Source organism: Bubalus kerabau, chromosome 5 (assembly GCF_029407905.1).
Source record: "Bubalus kerabau isolate K-KA32 ecotype Philippines breed swamp buffalo chromosome 5, PCC_UOA_SB_1v2, whole genome shotgun sequence".
NCBI classification, from domain to species: domain Eukaryota; kingdom Metazoa; phylum Chordata; class Mammalia; order Artiodactyla; family Bovidae; genus Bubalus; species Bubalus kerabau.
Window position 1 is genome coordinate 386,296 of NC_073628.1, and position 23,807 is coordinate 410,102.

General features: G+C 62.8%; 2 protein-coding genes across 7 annotated transcripts; one reads left to right on the forward strand and one right to left on the reverse strand.

Annotated features, from left to right (window-relative positions):
• Nucleotides 1-2,520: 2,520 nt before the first annotated feature.
• HRAS (HRas proto-oncogene, GTPase) lies at nucleotides 2,521-5,459 on the reverse strand. Of its 6 annotated transcripts, XM_055580429.1 has the most exons (6): nucleotides 5,298-5,459; nucleotides 4,005-4,166; nucleotides 3,650-3,828; nucleotides 3,390-3,549; nucleotides 3,221-3,302; nucleotides 2,521-2,880 (listed from the first exon to the last, which is right to left on the reverse strand). In XM_055580429.1, the coding sequence occupies exons 2-5, from the start codon at nucleotides 4,113-4,115 to the stop codon at nucleotides 3,240-3,242; spliced, it is 513 nt and encodes a 170-aa protein (XP_055436404.1). In that variant the 5' UTR covers nucleotides 4,116-4,166; nucleotides 5,298-5,459; the 3' UTR covers nucleotides 2,521-2,880; nucleotides 3,221-3,239. The 6 variants fall into 6 exon arrangements, with proteins under 6 accessions (XP_055436404.1, XP_055436400.1, XP_055436402.1 ...); XM_055580425.1 differs by lacking the exon at nucleotides 3,221-3,302 and having other exon boundaries at nucleotides 4,005-4,169; nucleotides 5,298-5,458; XM_055580427.1 differs by lacking the exon at nucleotides 3,221-3,302 and having other exon boundaries at nucleotides 5,230-5,458.
• Nucleotides 5,460-9,612: 4,153 nt separating this feature from the next.
• LRRC56 (leucine rich repeat containing 56) lies at nucleotides 9,613-22,396 on the forward strand. The gene is made up of 11 exons (XM_055583243.1): nucleotides 9,613-9,792; nucleotides 11,904-11,991; nucleotides 12,559-12,619; nucleotides 18,523-18,619; nucleotides 18,718-18,918; nucleotides 19,565-19,748; nucleotides 20,128-20,304; nucleotides 20,384-20,448; nucleotides 20,538-20,680; nucleotides 20,904-21,037; nucleotides 22,107-22,396. The coding sequence occupies exons 1-11, from the start codon at nucleotides 9,616-9,618 to the stop codon at nucleotides 22,394-22,396; spliced, it is 1,617 nt and encodes a 538-aa protein (XP_055439218.1). The 5' UTR covers nucleotides 9,613-9,615.
• The last annotated feature ends 1,411 nt before the right edge of the window (nucleotides 22,397-23,807 follow it).

Here is a 23,807-nt window from a genome sequence, read left to right on the forward strand (position 1 = left end):
CAGCCAGGGCTGAGAGGCCCCGAGGGCCAGGGTCAGGGTGACACGTGACCCTCGATGGGGGCAGCCCTGACCTGTGGGGTCTGGGGGCTCCTCAGGCTTCTTCATATGGGGTTCCCGAAACTGCTACGATCTCAGGTCCATCACCAGCTCACTCTCAGCAGGGGCCCCCCCAAGCCAAAGCAGCAGCACGCAGACGCGTGCCCCAGAGGCCGTCCCCCTGCCACCCTGGTGGCCGGGCCTACTGTGGGCTTCATCCTTCCCGTGGGGCTGGGGGCTGGGGCAGGCCCGTGGCAGCACGATCCCCCAGCCGTGGGGGCCCTGGGCCCTGAGATAGGGCTGCTTCCGGCCCCGAGGCAGGCCTGACCCCCATGCTGCGCATCATGAAGAGCAGCCGTCCACAGGTACCCACAGCACTGAGCAGTCCCTACAGGGCTTCCTCAACTGGGCGAGGCTGCCAGGAGGTGGGTCCCCCAGTGCTCCTGTCCCCTCCAGATGCCGGGGTGGGGGCCCATCTCCACTCCTGAAACACCAGGCCCCAGCCCCACCAGGGGGTGTCCAAGGGCAGCCCAGAGTCCCCCTGCAGGAATGGGGCTCCTGTCAGGAAAGCTGGGTCAGCCGGGAGCGGGCGAGCCAGCGTGCTGCCCTTTGGGGGTGGGATGACCTGCAGAACTGTTCCTCAGTCCTGAGTGCTGGCCACTGTCTCAGGAGCCCAAGTCCAGGAGCCATGAGTCCAGGAGCCAAGACCACCAGGACAAGCCCCCCAGATGAGGACCCACAGGAGCTGGTCTGCTACAGCCTGGGTGGACTGCAGGGGCCAGAGGCCACTGGGGGGTTCGTACCCTGTGCTGGGACCCCCACCGTGCCCTGCTCAAGCTGACCCTGCTGGGCCTGCTGTCCACACGGACCCTCTTGTCGTCACCATGAAGCCTGGAGACACCTACATCCTAGAGGGTGAGCGCGTGCTCACGGCCACAATTCCTCAGGTGCATAAAGCCAGTGGCCCGTGTGGAGCAGGCAGTGGAGAGCCAGCCAGCCCACCGGCCCGGAGTGCGCCCTCTGACCCCGCCCCGTGCCGGGCAAGACTGGAGCCCCAGGCGTGGCCCCTAGTGGAGCATGCCACCCCCACAGGGGGTACTCCAGGGTGGGGGGCCAGGCCTTCCTGGGGGGGCCCCCTCTGGACTGATGGCACCCTCCCCCCCAGAAGCCGCCCCTGGAAGACCTGCAGGAACTCCTGCAGGACACGCTGTCCCCAGGCCGGGCCCTGCAGGCCTCTCGATGGCTGAGCGGCACAGGATGAAAGGCGACCTCCCCCCGCCCAGGCAGGCTCAGCAGCGGTCCCCAGTCACCCTGGGGCAATGAGGGATGGGGGTCCCGGGGCTTCCTCCTCACCCCATCCACCTGCTCCTCTGCCCTGAGACTCGGCTGACCCAGCCAGGGCTGGGCAGCATCAGCCCCTGCAGACCCCAGAGGCCAGTGGGCTGGAGAGCGGTTCCCAATGTTGGGCCAGGGTGGCCACGCAGGCCTCACAGGCCCACCCTGTACAAGTCACTCGGCCTGGTGGGGAAGCTGACCCGGTCTATCCATTCCCAGTGAGCAGCTGGATCCGGCCCCCAGGTCCCCCCACCCCTCCCAGTATCAAGACACTCCCCAGAGAGGACGGGCTGGCCCTCCCTGGCCCATCTGCCCCGCACGAGCAGCCTGGACCCTGCCCCACCAGGACCCCCCACCCCTCTGAGTATCAAGACACTCCCTGGAGAGGACAGGCTGGCCCTCCCTGGCCCACCTGCCCCTCACAAACAGCCTGGACCCTGCCCCACCAGGCCCCCCCACCCCTCCGAGTATCAAGACGCTCCCCGGAGAGGACAGGCTGGCCCTCCCTGGCCCACCTGCCCCACCAGGCCAGCCCAAAGACCGAGCAGCAACACGACGTGGGCCACGGCCACAGGCCTCCCTCTGGGGGCCCGGGCTCCATGTCTGGCCCGCCGGCCCCCAGCCCAGGACCGCCCTCGGGACAGTGGCCCCAGAGACGGGATCCCCCCAGACCTCCTGGTGAACCAAGAGGCCACAGGCGAAGGGCTGCCTGCGTTGAGGCAGAACATGGTCCTTCCCCTTCGGCTCCTGCCTCAGCCACGCCCAGCCACCAGCTCCACCCAGGCTGCTGGAGAGCGGCGCCGGGCTCAGAGGGCCCCCCTGCCCTGGGGCGCCTGCAGCCAGCGCCTCTCATGGTGCAAGGACCAGCATGGCCCCAGCAGAGCCAGGCAGTGCCCCGAAAGCCGCCCCAGTGGCCCGCTCCTCCCCGACCTCCGCAGACGGTCTCTGGCCTCAGTATCCCCCCCTTGCTGATTAAAGGTTGACAAATTTCCGTGTGTCAGGTAGCCGGTTCTGGCCGCACCCAGAGAACTCCGACGGATGTGCCGGGGCCCCCGGAGGCGGGGTGGCCGCCGCCCGGACGAAGCTGCAGCTCCCTGCCTCCTGGGAGGCCACACGCACCGCGGCCTCCTGGCCTCAGGCAAACGCCAGGTCAAGACCATGAAATAATTTACTGCGACTTGGCCTGCGCCCGCTGGGCCGGGACAGGGCTGGAGGAGAGCGAGGCTGGGGGCCAGCGGCGTGAGTTCACCGGAGTCTGTGCGAAGCGTCCCGGGAGGCCCGCGGGCACTCTGTCCACCGGCCTGGGGGGCCGGGCTCTGGCGGCACCTCCCTCCATCCCCGCTGCGCCGCCTCCTGCATGGCACCCAGCGCTCCGCGCCCACGCTGCCGTCAGGAGAGCAGGCACCTGCAGCTCAGGCAGCCGGGGCCGCCCTCGTCCGGCGGGCTCAGCTTGCGCACCTTGTGCTGCCGGATCTCGCGCACCAGGGTGTAGAAAGCATCCTCCACGCCCTAGGAGGAGGGCCCGGGTCAGGGCAGGACCACCGCCTCAGCAGGGAGCAGGACCCCAGCCCTTTCCCCACCCCACACACAGGGAGCTGGGCCCTGCCTGCCTCAGGCCCCAGGCCCGCCTCTTCGGGAGGCCTGTCCTCAACTGCCAGCCCACTGAGTCTTCGGGGCACCCTGGGACCTGCGGGGCGCTCTGGGGGCACAGGGGCTGGGGCCCCAGGGTCACCGCTCCGGTCTGGCTCAGGGCAGCTCTCTCCGGGCACCTCCACCTCCCCCGGGAGCTGTTTCAGCCCAGACCCGGGCCCTGGCCTCCCTCGCTGCCCTGCCATCCGGGGAGACTTACAGCGAGAGGGGCGGCTGGGTCACGGGGGTCCCGGAGGGTCCCAGAGGGTCCCGGAGCTGGAGCCAGAGCCAGAGCGGCTGCCCTGCGTCGAGGGAGAGGGGGCAGTGAGCCCTGTCCCGGGCGGGTGGGGCGGGGCCCTGACTGGCTGCGGGGCAGGGGCCGGGCTCACCTGGCGGGTCTTGGCGGAGGTCTCGATGTACGGGATGCCGTAGCTGCGGGCGAGGTCCTGGGCCTGCCGAGACTCCACGGTGCGCGCGGCCAGGTCGCACTTGTTCCCGACCAACACCATGGGCACGTCATCCGAGTCCTTCACTCGCTTGATCTGCTCCCTGCAAGAAGGAAGGGCTGAGCCGGCAGGTGGCCCGGGGGCTTGGCTACACCCAGGGCACAGAGAGGGCCAGGGGCCCCGAGGGCCGGCGGGCAGCTCACCGGTACTGATGGATGTCCTCGAAGGACTTGACGTGGTTGATGGCAAACACGCAGAGGAAGCCCTCCCCGGTGCGCATGTACTGGTCCCGCATGGCACTGTACTCCTCCTGGCCCGCCGTGTCCAGGATGTCCAGCAGGCACGTCTCCCCATCGATGACCACTTGCTTCCGGTAGGAATCCTGGGGACGACACTGCTCAGAGACAGCTGGCCCTCTTGGGGGGGGGGGGCGGGACCTCCCTCGCTCCTCTCTTGCCCGCCCCGGGGGGCCTGTGACATGGGGACCCCTCCTTAGAGGAGGTGCGAGTCAAGCCCACATCAGGAGCTGAGCAGCGGACAGGAGCCAGGCGGGCTCACCTCGATGGTGGGATCGTACTCGTCCACGAAGTGATTCTGAATGAGCTGGATAGTCAGGGCGCTCTTCCCCACGCCACCGGCGCCCACCACCACGAGCTTATACTCCGTCATCGCTCCTCAAGAGACTGCAGCACGAGGCGCTGCAGTGGTCACCAGTCCCACCTGCTGAGGGAGCCGCACTCAGCACGGCCGGACCATGCAGGGCAGGCGCAGGGAGCTCCCTGGACCAGCCTGCCCAGCTCCGGCCTGCCCCTTGGGCCTATACATCCAGACGACAGGGGCAGCAGCCAGACTGGTGGTCCAGTCGCTCACCTGTGGCACCTCCAGCCCAGAGATGGGAGGGGGTCTTGCCTCCAGCTGCATTTAATAATGACTGTATGAGAAAACCAAGGAGCCGACCCCTCAGAGGCAAGGCTGGCAGCTGGGAGCGTCTCCCAAGCACGTACCCGAATTAGAACCTGCTGGGTAGGCAAAAAGCCGAAACTGGAGGCGCCGTGGGCTGAGGTTACCAGCACCCCCACGAGAACAGGTCTTGCCACAGTGGCGGGCACAGCAGCGTGCCCAGACAGGCTGGGAGCAACAATCTGCTCCAGCCCTCCCCCCAGGGCATGCTGGTGCATTTGACAAGTATTCAGTAAGCACCTACTGCATCCCAGGTGCTGCTCCAGGCACACGGTGACAGAAAGAACCCCTGCCCTGGCAGGTTTGGGCTACACTCCAAGGGAAAAGTCCACATAAACCCATGGATCCCACTGCCAGAACTTTGGAGAATACAAAGCAGGTGTGGAGGTGGACAGGAGGCCGGGGCTCCAGAAAGCAAATCACAGGAAAAGACCCAAAAGAGGTGTGGGCGCAAGGGGACAGGTGAGGAAGGGAGTGGGCCTGGGCCCTAGGCCCGCATCTGGGATGTCACCGGTTTGTGATGCTTAAAGAAGAAGCGCCCTTGCGGGGACCGCAGACACTGACTTTCTAAACCCCCGGGTCGCCGGGCGTGTGTGATGGCCGCCGGATGCCCGAGCTCTCCGGAGGGGCCCGTGGGGCTCCGGCGGGTGGAAGACCCCGCCTAGCGCCTCTGCTCGCGGACACGCAGGTCACTTGCGGAGCCCGTAAGGCCGGGCCCGGGACACGGAGCCGGAGGTGCTGGCCTGGGCGAGGCGGAGCGAACCCGCTGCCTCCCGCAGCCCCCGCCGCAGCGCCCCGCCCGCCGCCGCCGCCCGCGGCTCACCTGCGCCCCCGCGCGCCGAGCGCAGACAGCAGGCCCCCCGCCCGGCCCACCGCTCCCGCCGCACTCACCGCTCACTGGCGCGACTGCCCCCCGGGCCGGGGCCGGAGCGGGGGCGGCGGCAGGGGCCGGGGCCGGGGCGCAGGGCTCGCCCGACGCATGGGCTCCGTCCGCGGCGGGTGCGGCTCCGGCGGCGGGCGGTGCACCCTCGACCCGGCCGCGCGCGCCCCGCCCCACGCCCGTCCGTCAGCCCTGCGCGGCCTGCGATTGGCCGAGAGCGCAGGGCCCCGCCTCCCCCAGCCCCGGTTGGCCGAGAGGCCCGCCCGTCAGAGCCCCGGCCGGGCGGGGCTTCCGGGAGCCTCGCTGAGGGCGGTGCCCGCCCCGGCGGCCGGCGCGGGCCGCGGCCTGCGGGGCTGGCTGCGCAAAGCGTCGGGCCCCGGGGGGCGGCGTCCACTAGGGAGGTCCGGGCTCTCCCGGGAGCAGGCGGGCCTCGCGGGGAGATAGAGACCCCGTGGCTAAGCGAGTCCGCGGCCGGGTGTGGACTGGGGCGGGGCGCGGCTCCCGGAGCCCCGCGCCGGACCCCGGGCACCCCTGCCGGGCACCGCTGCGCCTACGCCGCCCCCGGCCCAGGTCCGCGCCGTCCCCCGCAGGGCCCGCAAAGGAGGCGACAGCCCGAGGGCTAAGCCTCAGGGAGGCAAGAGCCCGCATCTTCAGCCCCGCGGATGCCCGGGACCTGAGGCCGGAGAAGGGCGGAGGGACTGCCAGAAGAGGGTCAGGCGCAGGTGGCTCCGGGAGGGGCGCCTGGCAGCTTCCGCGGGGTCCTGGGAGCGGCTCGGCGTTGCGCCCTGGGCTATGCGGCGTACGGGCGCCTCGCCTGGGCGGGGACGTCTGAGCCGGCGGAACAGCGAGTCCGGCCCAGTGTTTCCAGCCAGTGCCCAGGGTCTTGCTTCTCTCTTACGTAGCGCGCAGCCCCGCCGCGGGCTCCGCCGACCATCACCGCTATCCTCCCAAAACATGGGCAGCCCCTGCAGACACTACCTGCCCACGGAGCTTCCCCGAAGCCCCAGGTCCCAGCCCTGCGGAATTTTAGCTAACAACCCATACCCAGCAAATCCACCCCCGAAGTTGCTATGGGGAGCTAAACTGAAGTCTACCGCACCCCAAGCGTAAATGTGCACACTGTATCTCCTTTAAAGACGCTCAGAAATGCATGTTTTTAACATTAAAAAACTTTTCACTGTAACGCATAAAAGCATCCTCCGTATTTACAGGAAAGAACGGTGCGTCTCACGTGAGCCCAGACTTTTGCCCCTCCGGCATTAGCTGGCAACCCCACCCTCCGCGCCTCTCGGCCCCCTCCCGCCCCGGCTCCGCGCAGTTCCTGGGAGCTCATCCCGCTGCCGGCCTTGACCCCGGCGGGCCCCTGGGGGCCGCTCCCGTCTCCAGCACGGCGCCAACCCCACGTGTCCGGTTGACGCCCGTAGACGCGCAGTAAAGGCGTATAAATGACAGCGGGTGGCCGCGCCCCTCGCCGGCGCGGACACTCTGGACTCCCCTCCAGGTGTCCAGGTCTGCAGTTCCCTCGTCTTCAGAGGGTCCTTTCGTCGTGGCATGGGACACACAAGTAGGCGGAGGTAAACCCTGCAGGGCCCTGGTCTCAGGGACCGCCCGACAGGGGCGCCTCCCACCTGAGAAAAGTGGGCGCGAGTCTCCACCCCACGCCACCTTTGTGGGTGCAGACCTTGGGCTCGTCTGCGCCCCGCGGGCTAGACAGCGTCTCCCTTCTCCAGCGTCCCTCCTTGTGGGAGTGGCCCTGCCGCGCGCGCTGGGCGAGACCAGCGCGAACCCCGCAACCAGGTTGGCCCCCCGCGCCCCAGCAACCGTCGCTAAGGGGCGTGGCTCGAGCCTAAGGATTCCCGTGGCTCGTGAATATTTGCGGATTCAGCTGAGGCCCCGCCCCCGTTGCCTTGGCGCCCAGGGCCCTCAACCCCGCGGCCGCAAGAACTACCGAGTCGAAAGGAGCGCCTGGCAGAGGAGGGCGCCCGGGGCCTCGGCCGGGGCACGGGGGCCGACCCCATCAGGTGAGAGCCGAGCGCACCTTTGGGTCCGGGGCCACAGGGCCACAGTTTTCCCTGTGCCAGGGGGAGAACGGAGGCCGAGGATGGAGCGGCTAGGACAGGGGGGGTCCCTGTGATGTCAGATCTGCTTCCCTGGGGCCCATCCCACAATCCCTGGCCCTGCTGAGGGTCTTGAGGTCACCAGGACAGGAGGAACCTCAAACCCTGACCTCAGAGGGGTGGCAGGTGGAGGGGACCAAGAGAAGCAGTGAGTCCGGCCAGAAGCTGACATTCGCCTGTGCCATAGAGGAAGAAAGGCCCCCAGGTTTCCAGCTTGGGGCCTCAGGGAGTGGCAGGGCAGGAGGGGATCAAGGCCATGAACAGAGTGGACAGATCGAGGCCAGTGAGTGAACGTGAGGGGACAGTGTCTTGAGAGCCTCAGCCTCCTACCCAGGCCCTGCTCCTTGGACCGCAGGACCTCTGGCTAAACGGGACCATACCCTGGGCCAGGTCGTGGGCAGGACCTCAGGTCAGCTGCTCTCAGGCACAGAGGGAAGAGGGTGGCCCACTGGCTTCCCAAGCTGTAGCCTGGCCAGCCCAGACCTTTCCCAGAGCCCCAGGCTGGCATCCTGGGTGGGGGGGTGGCGCAGCATCTTCCCAGGGGGCCTGGTGCTGGGGTCGTCCTTTGAGGCTCAAGGACTTTCACCAGCTGGAGAAAAGCGGGCAGCAGCAGAACATTTGGAAAGAAATCCTGGCCAGAAATTCCATGACTCTCTTCCCTGAGGCTCCTCTGCATGGCTTCACCTCCTTGGGACCTCAGTGTGTGGTCACTCTTCACACGCGGGCATCTGGTAGCCCAGGCAACTTCTCCCAAGGCCCACCACTCCCTGCCACCCTCTTTGACAAAGGGTGACACCCCTCACCGCCCCGGCCGGGGTGGGTGGTTCCAGACGCAATGTGGAGGATGAATCGTGACCACCCACAGGGGCTGATAGACAAAAGCAGTGGCCGGAAGCTGCACCTGCCGCGTTGACTGATGTGGGGGGAACGTTCCAGAGCCCTTGCTCTGCACACTGGACATGGCAGGTGAGCCAGGTTCTGCCCACACAAGAACCCACATTGTCTCAGGCAAGGCGCTCACTCAACTGAATGAGTCATAAAACACCTAGGGCTGCAGGAAGGGCTCAGTCTTAGCGAATAAGTCCAGGAAGGGAGAAGGGAGCACAGGCGGGGGGCCAGTGATGCCTTGACCCGAGGTAGACAGCAGTAGCCGAGATGGCCCACACCGTCTTCTGGCTCTACTCGCAGAGATGATTCCAGGGTCTGGGGCCAGGTACAGGCACCTGGGTCTTGAAGGGGCAATGCCAGCTGAGGCTGGTGCAGGTGGTCCCCCTCCTCTGCAGCCTGGGGGGTAACACCAAAGATGGACAGGGTCCTAGGGAGACCAGCCCACAAGGGACAGTCCAGAGCAACAGGCCGGGCACCCCTTTTGGAGAGAATGGAGTTGAGGATGGAGGGAAGTGGGGATTTGAATGAAGACTAAGCATTTGCATTGGAGGGACCCAGAGGGACCCCAGTGTTGGTCACCCACATGGCTGTCTTCCCCCATCAGCCGGGCCAGGATGGCTGAAAGGACCTAAGGGCCAGGGTCCAGGCTGACAGCCCCACGGCCTCTGCGCTTGCTCACTCTGAGCCCTGTGGCCTTGGCCCAGCCTTTCCCAGGTCCCTCCGGCACAGTGACCTGACCAGGAGGCTGACTCGACTCTCTCGCAGGCGCCGCCTGGGGCCACATGCCACCCTCGTGCCCAGATGTTTGACCCACGGTGGGAAAAGGCAGCTGCCTCCTGGTGAGGGGGTTCATTGGGCACAGGGTGGGGGGGCGTGCCCTAGACCCTGGCCCTGAAGGCCCCAGGCTCAGAGACCATCGGTGGAGGACAACACGAGGCCCGAGGCAGAGCTGGCTGCTACTCCCAGTGGCAGAGGAGCAAACGGGACCTGGAGGCAGCGCCCCAGGCCTGCAGCCTCCATGGGGCTCCAGAGGGGCAGGCTGGCGCCGGCACCCCCCCAGAACCCTGAAGGATGGGCAGAGGCAGCGGGAGGGCGGCCTGCCCAGGCTACAGTGATAGTCCAGGCCAAGGGAGGGACCGTAAGGGCCCAGGCAGGCTCTGGCTTCATTGTCCGGCCTTCTCTGGGCCAGAGAGGGGCTTGCGGGGCTTGCTGTGTGCGCAGACCTGTCAGCGGCTCTGCAGGGTCTCAGCTGGGCTGTGGGTCAGAGGAGAAGCAGAGGCTGACCGGCTTTGCTCTCTGCCTGCACCCAGCAGGTTGGGTGTAAATGGACCAGGCCTGGGACGGAGCCCGCGGGTCTCGGCCGAGCACAGCCAGCGTCCAGGTGCGGGAGCTGAGCTCACAGGGCCTGCACAACCCCCAGCCTCAGAGCAAGGCCCCAGGCCGCCGTGGGCACGGCCACAGCGAGCAGCTGGCGGAGGAGTGCCTGTCGCCTGCCAGGCTGGTGAGTGCGGGGCTGGGCTCAGCTGGCTGCCAGATGCCCTCGGCCCCCAGGGCCCCTGCTCCCCCCGGGGGCCAACCCCAGGTGCCTGGAGACACAGAAGTCCCTCGGCATTCAGGCCAGAAGGGCCCAAGCCAGGCCCTTCCACGGATTTGTTGTGCATGGGGCTCCAGGAACCCTGAACCAGATAGAAGGGCCTTCGTCCTTGTGGAAACAGGGTGACAGGCCCCCGGAGCACGCAGCATGCAGACTTCACAAGCTGCGAGCAGAGGCGGGCAGCAGGCATCTGGGGGCTGCTCCGGCGGGGTGGCTCGGTGCCCTACTGATCCAGCTGTGGAAGCCTTTCTCCCAAACCCAGGGTGCTTATGGCAGTGCTTATGCTTACCCCCCACCCTGAGGCCCTGCAGGCTCTGCAGACCCTCTGACTGCAGGCTCGTGACTGGCAACCCCAGGGTGCAGCCTGCACTCCTGGCAATGGGGCCCCTTCCCTTCCGGCCACACCCCTCACCCGCCCACCGTTGGCCATGCTGAGGTCTCGGTGCAGTCCAGTGCCCCTCCGCCCCTACACATGCCTGCACCCATGTGAGAGGCACACGGGAGGGGACCCTTGGCGACCCCGGGGTGACACACCCACCAAGAGTCCGCAGAAGGAAGCCTGGGTGCCCCAGGACCCCACCCACCTTTCCAACCAACTTGAAGGGCTCACACTGTCTGGTCGCTGCTGGTGGACGGGACATTCCCGCGGGCCCCTCCCCAGCCCCCGTGGCCCCCGTGGCCCCCTCCAGCCGGGCCTGCAGCACAGCAGTGCCCAAGGTCTGGGTCCAGCATGGACCTGTCACGTCAGGCCAGCTGCCGTACCAGCCCCTACGCTGGGCGGGCGCCTTGACCAGGGCCACCCCGCCCACCCTGGAACCTGCCTGTCCTCCACCCAGCTTCTGTCTGGGGAGACTCACTGCCTGTGTGAGAGAAGCCTGGACTCCCGGTCTCTGATGGCCACGGTCAACCTCGGTCCAGGCTGTGGCCCTCGGCGGGTGTGCTTCCTAGCACACTTGTATCCAGCGCCCACCACGCAAAGCCACTCCACTGGCGGCGGCTGCAGCATTTCTGTCTCTGCAGACTCGATCACTGGAACCGGGGGTCTCAGGCCCTGGTCCTCCTAGCGCCACCCAAGGGCAGCAAGTGCCTGGCAACCGGTTTCTCCCTGAGGCCGAATCTCACGGGGTCTTTCTAACTCCACGCCTTTCTTCATTTTTCTTGTCACTGATTTGAGTTGAGAAGCCGTTGTATTTTTCGAGCCACAGGTCTCAGAACGCCTGGGCTCTCCCCATTCCAGCTGAAGTTTGCCTCCTGCAGGGCCTCATCAAACGCAGTGAGCCGTGGCCGGTTCACTCTGCCCACATCTTGCTGGGCACCTCTCTACCCACCGCCACAAGTTCACTCTGTGCATCTTCTGCCAGCCAGGTTTCCACTGGAAACTTTTTACCAAAAAATTGCATTATCACATGACCTGTGTCTCCATCTCTCCAGTTTTAGTAACACTCATGTTACCAAACATGTCACTCATGTTAGTAACACTCATGTTAGTAATCCCTCACCCCCAGCCCTGCCGCCAGTGCCCGGTCCACGTCGTTTCGTTTTTGTTATGGCAGCTATTGGAGCTTCATCTAGGTCTCAAGTTTTGTATGAGTCAGCTATTGCTATAGTGATGCTGTGTAACAAACAGTTCCCAAACTCAAAAGCTTACAGTATAAGTGTACTGTCCCCAGGTGTGAGAGAGGCTAGGGCTTGGCCGTGCTCAGCGGGGCCAGGCTCAGGCCCCGAGCTGCACTGGGGCTGTTCCGTGGGTCTCATTAGGATGAAGCCTCCCCTCTGGGGCAGGCCCTTCTCTGGCAATGGCCCCACCAGCCACGCAGGGTCACGGTCTCCACTCTTGTTACGTCACACTTATGGGCCAGCCAGAGCTGACTGTGGCTGGAGTTGACGTGGGTGAGGCAGGGAAATGCCCGCACCTGCTCCAGCCTTGTGGCCAAAAGCAGGAGTTTCACTGGGAGGGTGGGATGGAGGGCGTGTGACTACGGTCTAGGTTCCAGGGCTGACGCCCCTGACCCCTGCAGCAGGCCCTGGCCCAGGTCGATGACCTCCGACTGGTGAGCGTGCTGGAGATGTGTGTCAACACCCGTGAGAGCAGCCTGGGGAGCCTCGGTGAGAGCCCCTCCCCACACACACCCACCACCATCCCGGCCAGGCTGCACTTGGAGAGTCTGCCTGCTCGGACCCTGCCCTGGTCGTGGGATGCCCCCTCTGCACAGCCCACCCCACGCACCTCTCTCTGGGGACTGAGGACAGAGAGACTGTGTCGGCGTCCTGTTCTCCGAGGCAGTCCTGACTCAGAGCCTCCTCCCGGGGCCCTAGGGTCCCCTGCTCTACAGCCCAGGGTGTGAGCCGATGGAGGTTCTGGCCTGGCTATGCCTGCAGGGCCCGGGGGCCAGTCGCGGGAGTGGCCTGGGGGCAAGACCCACACTCGGTGCATGGACACCAGCTGGGACCCCTCCTGCCAGAGTCCAGTGCTTCCATGGCCTCCTGTGTGGCCCTGCCCACTCAAGGCGCCCTGTACACCCTGGCCTGCCTCGTTTGAGCCGGGCCTCAGGCGTCAGCATGTGGCCCCAAGGCTGCCCTAGGCCTCCGCAGCTAGAGGCAGCAGGGACCAGGGCACTGGTGCCACCGAAGGGTGGCAGGGCCGGCACTGACCTCTCCCCCTGTGCCCCACAGGGCTGCACCTGCCCAACCTCAGCCAGCTGAAGCTGAACGGCAGCTGCCTGGGCTCCCTGAGGTGAGTGCCCCAGTGGTCTCGGCCTGGGGGCCCCCGGGCACCCTGCTGTCTCTGGCTCTAACGCCCACCCCTGGTCCCGCTGAGGCTGACGCACTCTGCCTGGAGCCTGCGGGCTGGCGTGGGCTGGTCACCGCAGGTTGCGCAGTCCTCAGAAGAGCCCACTGACCTTTGGCAAAGAAACCCCCACCTATGAGGCTGGACGGTGCATTGCCATCTGGCTTCAGGATTTGGGGCACTCCCACACCCTCACCCCCAGCCGGGCCTCGGGCCCCACGTGAAACACAGGAGCATCTTGATAACTAGTTTAAAAGACAAAGTGCAAAATGAAGGACATAGTAAGATTTTTACTTACTTAGTCGCACTGGAAAGGACGATGCTGAAGTAATATCAGAGTTTATTTGCGATTTTGAGCAGACGGAGTGTTTTATGCAGCTAGACAGCTGTCCTGAGGCAGCAGGAGTCCAGCTGCAAATCTAGAAAGTTCTCCCGATGTTTTAAATGGTCTGTGAGTGTCCAGTTATTTTCAGGGGAGAAAATGAAGTAACTCATGAGCAACCGCCTATTTATACTGCTGGTTATTCATATAGGGCTCCCCTCTGGCTCAGCTGGTAAAGAATCCGCCTGCAATACAGGAGACCTGGGTTCCATCCCTGGGTTGGGTCAATCCTCTGGAGAAGGGAATGGTTACCCACTCCAGCATTCTGGCCTGGAGAATTCCATGGACTGTATTGAGTCCATGCAAAGAGTTGGACGCGACTCAGTGACTTTCACTTTCACTTCACCTTCAGCCATATTATGACAAAGACATCAATCCTGTAAGTTAACAGAGACAAAAAAATCATACTTTCTCCGTCATTAAGGCTTACACATTAGCTCAAAGAATAATAAAAATATATAGAAAATATATGAAGAATGGAAACTATAAAGAGAAGTGGAAGATATGAAATTAAATACGATGTACCATTTGTAACGAAACAAAATATTTGATTTCAAGCAAAAAAAAAACTAGAAAAGTCAATTCCAGGAAAAATTGCATCATAAATTTTATGTAAAAATGCGTTCTGTTCCTTAATAACAATAGTACAAAATGGAAGAAATCTTTGTTATCAAATCCCGAAACTTGGCCAAAAGTTTGCAGATCTCCATGGTGTGACAGCGAGCGAGTATCTGTGAAAGGGACCCGACTCAACATGACGGTCCAAGGGAGCGGCATTACAGCTTAGCCGACAGGGATGGCCAAGGCTTTAAAGCCTCAGTGGTGTTACGGGGCTGGGAAACGACTTTTGTGATGACTGTCACTTCATCCAAAGCTAAGGGAGAATTCAGCCCCTGAAGGTGTCCTGACATGAGGACTGGTGGGGCCGACTTCTGGGCTAGCCAGCATCCGGCACATCCTTCCTTTGCCAGGACTGCTGGGTGGGGAACCCCAGTAACACACCTAACTTGGGGACTATTGCGGTGACCAAAGGGACAGTCTTCACTACCCCTTGACCATGGGTGTGTCCCCTCATGCTCACTGTTCAGGTGAGTCCTGCCCTCTCCTTGTCTATTTCTCTGGGCTGTCTGTGTAGCCTGGGTGCACTGGAGACTTTGCGACTCTCCACCCTGCCTCCCCTACCAACTCAAGCAGAAACCCTTCATTCTGACTTTCTACCCATCAGTTCTGGCTGGTGCTAGGGGAGTTTTTCAGGAGGTTCGTCCACCTCTTCCCCTCCAAGTCCTTGGAGACAGTCTTCTCTTCTCTTCTATTCATTTGTGGTCTCACCTTTTACTTTTGGGCCTTTAATCCTTCTTATTTCCCGTTTGCCCCCACTCCTGCTGTGAGATGGGGACCCAGTTCCACTCTGCAGCGCCCGGTGGGTCCGAGTTCCCCAGGCCACATGGGCACGCTGGGGAGGTGAGAGCTCAGTCTTCACGGTGTGGCTCTGTGCTTCTGGGTGACACGTGACCCTCATCAGAGTTTTCCTTTCTCCAAGCTGACCTAGCTGTTCCTGGACACTTATTCTTGCCTTTGAATTTTACAATCAGTTTGTTGAGTTTCACACATCCTAATCCTTCTGGACTATTTTTGGGGGGAGTGGAGAATTTTTAAAAGTCACATGTTCAGTTGATTTTTAAGTTGCATACATCCATGAATACGGTATAGCTCTCCATATTCATGAGCACATTTATGTTTTTAATAGACTCTTTATTTTTTAAATTGGAGTATAATTGCTCTACACTGTTATGTTAGTTTCTGCTGTACAACATGAGTCAGTTTTTTGTATACACATGCGTGCATGCTAAGTTGCCTCAGTCGTGTCCAGCTCTTTGTGTTCCCATGGACCGTAGCCCAGCAGACTCCTCTGTCCATGAGATTCTCCAGGCAAGAACACTGGAGCAGGTGCCATGCCTTCCTCCAGGGGAAACTTCCTGATCCAGGGATCAAACCCGTGTCTCCTGCGTGCAGCCCTGCATTGCAGGCAGCTTCTTTGCCACTGAGCCACCAGGGAAGCCGCTGTATGCACATACCTCCTCCCTTTTGAGTTGCCCACTGAAGGGATAAATGCTTTCTCACTGCTTAGGCCAACTGGACACAGGTTTCTGTAACTTGTAGCTGGAAGCATTCCAACTGATAAACTTTAAAGAAGATGTTTAAAGGCTATTTCTGCCTCATCAGAGCATCACAAACTAGGCAACTTGAACAGCAGAAGTTTACTCAGGTCCGGGAGTCACGAGTCAAGATCAAGGTGTGTCTCCTGGGGCAGAAGGAGAACCTGGCTTGCTCTTTGCTCCTGGGGGCTTGCTGGCCATCTTTGGCATTCTTCACCGCAGTCCCTGCCTTCACCTCGTATAGCCTTCTTCTCCTAGTGTCAGGATCCAAATTTCCCCTTTTTAAAAGGACACCAGTCGTATTGGATCAGGGCCCACCTCATCTCCACTGGGGCTTTCAGGTGGTGCTGGTAGTAAAGAACCCACCCGCCAAGGCAGGAGACATTAGAGATGCAGGTTTCATCCCTTGGTCAGGAAAATCCCCTGGAGGAGGGCATGGCACCCCAATTCAGTATTCTTGCCTGGAGAATCCCATGGACAGAGGAGCCCCCTGGCTACAGTCCATGGAGTTGCAAAGAGCTGGACACCAATGAAGCAATTTAGCACATGTGCACTCATCTCTACTAATGCTATCTGCAGAGACCCAGTTTCCACATCAGGCACCTTCTGAGGTCCTGAGGGTCAGGATTCAGCACATGGATTTGCAGGGATGCAGTTCATCCCACAACAGGAAATGTGCCCTTCTGTGCCATCAGCTGGTAAGAACGAGAAGGTTCCCAGCATTCTTCCTGTGTTTCTTTGGCCAGAATTGTGCGACGTGTGCACTGTCTTACACTAGCCACTCGAGGGGATGGAACTGTGATTGCAGTGGGCTACCCAGGACCCCCGCCTGTGCACCCCACTGCCGCCTGGGACAGGGCAGGACACCAGCCTCTTCTGGAGGCTGGGCTCCCTGAAACCAGAACTGAATTACTTCCCACATATTCATAGTGTTTTGATAAAATCCTGGATGAGGCCCTGTCTCTATGGTATTCTGTTTGGTCATGGCAAATTTAGAAAAACACTGTGCTGATTTGGGATAGATTTTTCTAATCAATAAAACAATTGACTTTCATAAACGGGTCTATTACCTCTGGCAATACTGTACCTTTGTTTTGTATTTAAACATTATTGCCAAAGTCTCCTGTTAGTTCAAATAATTTGTTAATTCAGTTAGGTTTCTATATTGATGGTCACATTATCAGCAAGGTGCGAGCACTGTCTTTCACTTTAATCTTCCTGCTTCTCTTTCTTGTCTTATTGCTTTGGCCAGGACCTACTAGCCAACACGATGTTAAACAGTGGCAATAATAGTAGCAGGGGTCCTTGGTTTGTTCCTCATCTTAACAGATGTGCGTCTGGGTTCTTCTGTATATGTTGACATGATAATAAAGTGGTATTTCTCCTTTAGTCTGATTGTGTACTGGATTCCATTGACAGATTTTGTAATTCATCCTTACATTCCTGCAGTAACACTACTTGATGAGCTATTTTTAAATCTGTAACATTAAAATATTTGCTTCACAATTTTCACATCTGTCTTTGTGAGTAATAGCCCATTGATGGTCCAATTTGTACTTTTCTGGTCCTGGAATCGAGGACTGACTCAGACCCACGCTTTTACTGTTCTTTTCAATTGCCTAATTTTTCTTTAGAAAAACTTCTGTATAAGAAATTATTGTAGAAGATATTGACTATCCCATAATAGAATGTACTTTAAAACTGATCCAAATCTGGGGACTTGGCAGGGGCAGAGAGGAGGGAGGGGTGTTAGTGACGATTTAATTTCTTTAGTAGTTATTAATCTACTTTTCTTTCCTTTTTTAAAAAAGCATTTATTTATTTGGCTGCATCGGGTGGCACATGGGATCTTTGCTGCCTCGTGTGGGATTTTCCGTTGCAGCGTGTTGGCTCTCTAGTTGGGGCGTGTGGGCTCAGTACTGGTGGTGTGTGACCTTAGCTGATGTGAAGCAGGTGGGACCTGAGTTTCTGGCACAGGGGTTGAACCCATGTCTCCTGCACTGCAATGCGGACTCCTAACCGCTGGACTGCCAGGGAATGCCCTAGTTTTCTGTCTTTCGATACCAGCTCTCTGGGTTTTCAAGAATATTGGTGTATAGGTGGTTCTTAATGGTCTTTTGCTATTTTAAATTGCTCTCAAGACCATAATTATTCCTCTTTTTAAGTCCCATACATTAATTTGCATGGTCCCTCTGTTTATCCTTGATCAGTCTTGCCAAAGGGTTGTCTGTAAGTTTTTAAAGAGTCAGCCTTGGGCTCTGTTTATCTTCTCTGATTTTTCTGGTTATTACTAGTATTATTCTGATACCTTTAACAATTTTTAAACATTGACTAACTTATTTATGGCTGCCCTGGGCCTCCCTTGCTGTGTGCAGGCTTGCTCTGGTTGGCACGAGCAGGAACTCCTTTCCAGGTGCACAGGCCTGCTCACCGTGGTGGCTTCTTGGTGCCCAGCACAGGCTCCTGGGCACGTGGGCTCCAGGAGGTGCGGCACGCAGGCCACAGGCTCAGCGGCTGCGGGCAGTGCCAAGGGGGAGTGAGCTGTCCAGGCGCCTTCAGGGAACGTTCTGAGAGGCACAGAAGAACACATGGCCTCTTGCACCCTCAAAACAAAAACAGCATTCGACATATGAGAGAACAGCTAAGGGCGCTTAGGAATTAAATGTGTGATGTTAACAGCAACGTGGGAAGACAACGGGACCTCCCAGAAAGCAGAGGAAAGGGGCAGGCTTGGAAACGGGAGAGAGAAGGGCTGATGACGAGGCCACACGGGCGAGGCCGAGCTCCAGACGTGAGAGTAGAGGACATTAGGAGAGAAAGCAGACGAGTGCATCCCAGGAGCCGATGGAGATCCCTGGTCTGCCCACCCGCGGGGCAGCGGCCACCACGGAGGTGGCACAGACCAGTCCCGGCAGGGAGGGGTTTTCCTGCAGGCACAGCTGGGCTGGGGAGGGGCTGCAGGGAGGAAATCACCCTCAAGAAAGGCCTGGGGAGAGTGGGAGGGAGGGCCCCCACTGGCCCCGCTGGGGAGGCCAGGTCCACCGCAGTGGGCAGCCGCCATCCAGCACAAGGGCGACCTACAGCCAGGCCTGGGCTCTCCAGCGGCTGCAGCCAGGAGGGAAGGCAGGCAGCCGGGCGCTCTGGAGCTCCTCCTTGGCCCGGAGGCCGCACAAGCCGGTCCCAGCAGCCCCCGCGTCTGGAGACAGCAGATGTGGGTGGCGGTGGGCACAAGGCAGGGCACAGGGCCTGTGCAGTCACCGACACAGCCCCCCACCCCGGGACAGCACTGACCAGCGCCCTGCCCTCTGCAGGGACCTGGGCACCTCCCTGGGCCACCTGCAGGTGCTCTGGCTGGCTCGCTGCGGCCTGGCCGACCTGGATGGCATCAGCTCCTTTCCTGCCCTGAAGGTGGGCCTGCCCTGCCCTGCCGGGGGTGGGGGGGCGGACAGGGGGCAGGAGGTGGGTGCGGCCCTGATGAGCACCTCCTCCCCTGCCGTGCCCCCCAGGAACTCTACCTCTCCTACAACGACATCTGGGACCTGAGCCCGCTGTGCCTGCTGGAGCAGCTGGAGGTGCTGGACCTAGAAGGCAACTGCGTGGAGGACCCGGGGCAGCTGCGTTACCTGCAGCTGTGCCCGCGGCTGGCCACACTCACCCTGGAGGGCAACCCACTCTGCCTGCGGCCAGGCTCTGGCCCAACCCACCAGGTGCGCACCACCAGGCGGGAGGCCATCTGTGCTGCCAGCCCTTGGCCAGCCAGGGGACTGCTTTGCCCACCTGAACGGGCCAGATGGCAGCAGATCCCAGGGGACCTGCCCAGGGCACGTCGGGGCCTCCTCACCGGGAGCTCCTTCTCATATTCCCGGCGGCCGCCTCCACGTCTCCCTAGATTCCAAAGGGCCACACACACCCGGGCCAGGCCCTGGCTCACGTGTGCTCCCGGGAGAGGTCTGTGCACACGCCATGCGGAGCGCAGTCTCCACGTGGAGTCGTGTGCGCACACCCTGCAGGCCCCGTTCAGAGATGCCCCTATGCTGGGGGCTGCTCCACCTCGGCCAGAGCTCCCTCCACCCGCCCAGCTGCTTCCGCCGCCCACAGGGCTAAGCTCCAAACTCAGGGCAGCCCTGCAGGCCAGAGGGCAGCCCTGGACCCTGGCAGTGAGCCCGGAGAGTGTGATCACGCGTGGGCAACAGCCCAGGGTCCCAGCAGTCCCTCAGGTTCCAGAGTGACCCAGGCGGGCCTGGTCCCAGCAAATCCCGGCTTCCCTGCCCTGCCTACAGCGGGGCTGGGGGAGCAGCTCAGGCCCGGCTGGCCTGATGGGTCCCCTGGACTCAGGCCCGCCCCCGCCCGCAGGTGCCCCAGGGCTACAGCTACAGGGCAGAGGTCAGGAAGCTCATCCCCCAGCTGCAGGTCCTGGACGAGCTGCCTGCCGCGCACACGGGCCAGCCGGCCTCTCGGACACTGGACCAGGACTGGCTCCTGGTGAAGGAGGCCATCAAGGAGGGCTGCATCCCAGACAGCCTGCTCCCCGGGCCGGGTACACGCAGCCACGTCCAGGCGCCTCGGGCTGGGGCCACTCCACCCTGCCTGCGGATCTCACCTGAGAGCCTCAGGAGGGGCTGCACCCCGGTCCCGCCCGCAGGCTGCCTCCTGTGTCCCTTCTCAGACCTGACCCCTTGTCCCCAGAGTCCTGCACACACACTACCCCAGGCCAGGACACCCTCCCTGGGAGCAGCCTTGGTGCAGGCCTCCCCCACCATCCACAGAGGGAAGGGAGAAACCTGCCACCCCGTGATTCGGGCCTCAGGCACACTGACGCGGGGCGGTGGGCTCCGTGGACGGGGTTCAGCTGGGGGGACTCCTGGCTGACCAACTGGCGTGCGCCTTGGTGACCTCTGATTTTGACCCTTGGGCAGATCAAACCCACGGCTCCCCCATGTGGAGACTGAGCCCTGAGCTGTGCCTGCCTGAGACCCAGCCCTGGGCCCCCAGGCGCGGGCCTCTCTCCCTGCTGGTTCCCAGGGTGCCCCTGCCTGAAGGCCTCCTTCCCAAGGGCCCGGCCCCAGAGGATGGCTCCAGCAACCTCACCCACGGTAGGTGACCCGCCTCAGTGTGAAGCTGCCCTGAAGCCCTGAAGCCCCAAACCAGGCCCAGCCACACCCTCTTCTCCAGGCGCCAGCCGGGTCCTCTGTGGGAACCCCACCAAAGGCCTGCGGGAGCGTCGGCACCGGTGCCAGGTACAGCCTGCCCCCACGGCGGGCGGCAACCAGCCCCCAGCCCCCAGCCCTGGCAGGCCGTGCCCTGAGCCAGCCCTCTCCCTTCCCAGGCTGGGGTGCACCCAGAGAAGCTGCCCTCTCCCAGGCCGGAAGAACTGGCCCCCAGGGCCTCCGCCTCGGGGCCTGACCCTGCCGATGATCACGACCTCCTGGCCTGGGCCGGGCTTCAGGCTTTGAGGGAGCTGCGCCTGCGGTGGGTGCCCCCTACCCCACACCCCAGCCCTGCCACCCTATGTGCTCTGATCAGGGTGGGGTAGGGAGGCCTTGTGGCTGGGACCTGCCTTGGCTGAGTGGTTGCTGGTCCCCGGGTGGCTGGAGGGTCGGGTCACGGGAGCCCAAGGCTGCCCCAAGTCACACTCCTCTGGGATCTGCGCCAAAGGAGGAGCAGGCTGCAACCTCCCCCGCCCACACCCCAGCCCCCTTCCCAGTAGGTGCCCAGAGTCCTGGGAGGAGGGGGCCGCAGCCCCCTGGGGCCCACAGAGGGGCCCTGAAGAGCAAGAGGACAAGGCTGGGCCCAAGCCTCACCGCAGCCCCCCAAGCCTGGCCCCAGGTAGCCTGCCTGACAGAGCCAGCACCGCAGAGCAGCGCCAGGCTGAGGCGGGAGGGGCAGGGAGGGCCTCTCCAGGGGGTGGGGGCTCAAGTTCCCTTCCCCTGAGCCCAGGGGCCAGGCAGCTGGGTCAGCTGGCTGAAAGAGGGAGAGGGCAGGCCCTCCCGACAAGGGCAGTGCATGCGGAGCCAGAGGGGCCCTGAGTGACAGTGAGTGGCCCGGGGAGGGGCCAGGGCCAACACACGGGGCAGACCAGCAGAGGTTCCCCGGAGCACAGCGCAAGCCCAGCGAAGGGAACAAGGCCCCCAGGTGGGTGGGCAGGAGACCACGGTGGGAGTTGGCGGGTGGTGGCTACTGCCTTTCCTCTGCAGACAGGGCCTGTCCTGGGCTGGGGCAGAACTAAGCCAGGCAAGACCCTCCCTCGGGGACACTGGCTCGAGTGACCATGGCTGAGCAGAGCCAACGCGGGGGCTGTGACGCAGAGAGAAGGGGCGAGGGGGGCTTCCTGGAGGAAAGGTTTGAACCGACTTGCAGAACAGCTGGGCAGGCAAACCCGGGCATTTGTAAGCAGGGGCTGCAAGGTTGGCTGAACGACTCTGCGAAGCTGGGGGTGTGGGGGGGGGGGGCACCAAAGAAGCCAGGACGGAGCAAGGACAGGGCCGAAGCGCCTCACTGGCTGTGCTGCTGCTGTGCCTGGGGGAGGGGCTGGGGAAGGCGGGCCTGAGACAGCCAGGGACCTCACCATCTGGTTGAGGCCAGAGAGGAGAGAGCGAGGGAGCGCAGGCAGGCAGCCTGCAAGAGTGGCTGGAGGAGCGACAGCCAATGAGGGCAGAGAGGTGCTAGGACCTCCTACTCCAGTCAGGGTCCAGGTAGGCACTGGGTGACCACGAACACACTCACCCAGCCTGCCCTCAGGTGGGTGCCAGGGCTTCGCTGCCTGGGGAGGTTTGGGAATGACCCCGGGGCCACCTGCCTGTGAGCAGACACTAGGGCCCTGCTGTGCGGCCCGGCCCCGGTGACCCCGGTGACCCCAGTGGCCCTGTCTGACCTGCAGTCTTTCTTCCTTTCCCAGAGTCTTCCAGGACCTTGGGGTACAACCTGATCCCCTGTCCCCCCAAGTCCTTCATGCCAGACCGGGGCCGCAACTCCTGGGGGTCCACAGATCTGCAGTTCCGGGGGCGTAGGCTCAGAACCCTGGGTAGTTTGGGGCCTGGCCTGGGTCAGGGGCTGGCTCCAGTGACTGCTCTGAGAGCCCGAGAAGCGACCTCAGGCCCCAGTCCTCAAGCAGAGGGATGTCCAGGCCCAAAGCCAGCCCCGGACTCAGCAGCCAGACCCCCAGCCTCTGGTGCATGCCGCACCTGACACTGACCACCCCAGCCCGACCCCACCCTCATGTACACCCCTACCCACTGCCAGGCCGGCCTGGCAGGTGGCCAAGGGCCCCAGGGCAATCGTGGAAGGCCCAGCTGCACTCCAGCCTCATAGAATCCAAAGCACCTGGGCGAGCATGCTGGGCGGGGGATAAGTGGGCCTGGTACAGGAGAGGACCTTCTTGGTGGAGGGAAGTCAGGAGCTGGGACCACCAAGGGGGGAAGAGGTAGAGCCCAGGAGAGAATGCACAAGTCCCCACCACTGGCCCAGCCGCCCACCTATTCCATGAGGCTTAGCCTTGCCTGAGGAGCAGGCCTGAGAGAAAGCAGGTTGGCCCCCAGCCAAGGTGGGTGGAACTGGGCCCGGGCCAGTCCTTGGCCAGCTCTCCAGCCACCCAGGGCTCTAAGCCATCCTTGGGCTGCTGCGATCCCAAGTAGAAGCACTTGCCGTCGGCCAACCCTGGTGGACCGGTGGGGTTCCCTGCGTGAGGATGGGACGACCAGCTCCCTCCTCCCGGAAGCCAAAGGAATCATTTTCGACTCTCAGGTGTACAGAAATGCGGTTTACTTGGTAGGCGGCGTTCAATAAATTATGCAGCCGGCACCGTCTGCCTCCCGTGCTTTCTTCCTGCCCCACCGCCACAGTCGTGGAGACTTGGGGGCGCAGGCGCCGGTACCGCCGCCAGGCCCGGCCCTACAGCGGCCAGCGAGTGTCCACGGTGATGGGCGGGCAGCTGAGGAAGCGGAAGCCGAATCTGCTCTCAGCCGTGCTCTGCACCGACAGCGCCACCATGGGACAGCCGCGGTCCACCCTCTTCCGGCACACCTGGGGGGGCGGAGCCCGAGAGGCCGCTGGACGGGAAGGGGCGGGGCCTGATGGCGGGCGTGGGGCGGGGTAGGAGGGCGGGGCCTGATGGTGGGGCGGGTCCTGAGGGTGGGCGGGTCCTGGTGGAGGGGCGGGTCCTGAGGGCGGGGCGGGGAGGGCCAGGTGGAGGGGCCTGAGGGCGGGGCCTGGTGGAGGGGCGGGGTCTGAGGGCAGGAGGGGCCTAAGGGCGCGGGTGGTCCTGGTGGAGGGGCCTGAGGGCGGGGCCTGGTGGAGGGGCGGGGGGTCTGTGGGCGTGGTCTGAGGGCAGGGCGGGGCGGGGCGGGGCGGGGCGGGGCACTCACCCGGATTTTGTGGTCCTTCCTACCCTGGCAGTCCTGGAGGCCCACCCCGACCTCTGCTGGGAAGAGGATGGGTGAGGTCGGCCGGGCGCCCCCTCCTTGCCGGCCGCCTCTCCTCCACGTTCCTCCCAGCTGCGCACTCAGCACTTACCGGGGATGGGGATGGCGGGCAAGAGCTCTGGGTGGGTCTGGGCCACGTCCTCGGGCCATACTGGCGCCTCCCGCTGGCGGAGGAGCTT

What these genes read in the sequence shown, in the direction of transcription:
- HRAS (XM_055580425.1), bottom strand. Translation starts at nt 4,115, where the DNA reads ATGACGGAGTATAAGCTCGTGGTGGTGGGCGCCGGTGGCGTGGGGAAG. An exon ending in GAGGACATCCATCAGTACCG is followed by an intron (nt 3,550 to 3,649) that starts GTGAGCTGCCCG and finishes TCCTTCTTGCAG; the next exon opens with GGAGCAGATCAAGCGAGTGA. An exon ending in CCTCCGCCAAGACCCGCCAG is followed by an intron (nt 2,881 to 3,389) that starts GTGAGCCCGGCC and finishes CCCTCCTCCTAG; the next exon opens with GGCGTGGAGGATGCTTTCTA.
- LRRC56 (XM_055583243.1), top strand. Translation starts at nt 9,616, where the DNA reads ATGGACCAGGCCTGGGACGGAGCCCGCGGGTCTCGGCCGAGCACAGCC. An exon ending in GAGCAGCCTGGGGAGCCTCG is followed by an intron (nt 11,992 to 12,558) that starts GTGAGAGCCCCT and finishes TGTGCCCCACAG; the next exon opens with GGCTGCACCTGCCCAACCTC. An exon ending in GCTCTGGCCCAACCCACCAG is followed by an intron (nt 18,919 to 19,564) that starts GTGCGCACCACC and finishes CCCCGCCCGCAG; the next exon opens with GTGCCCCAGGGCTACAGCTA.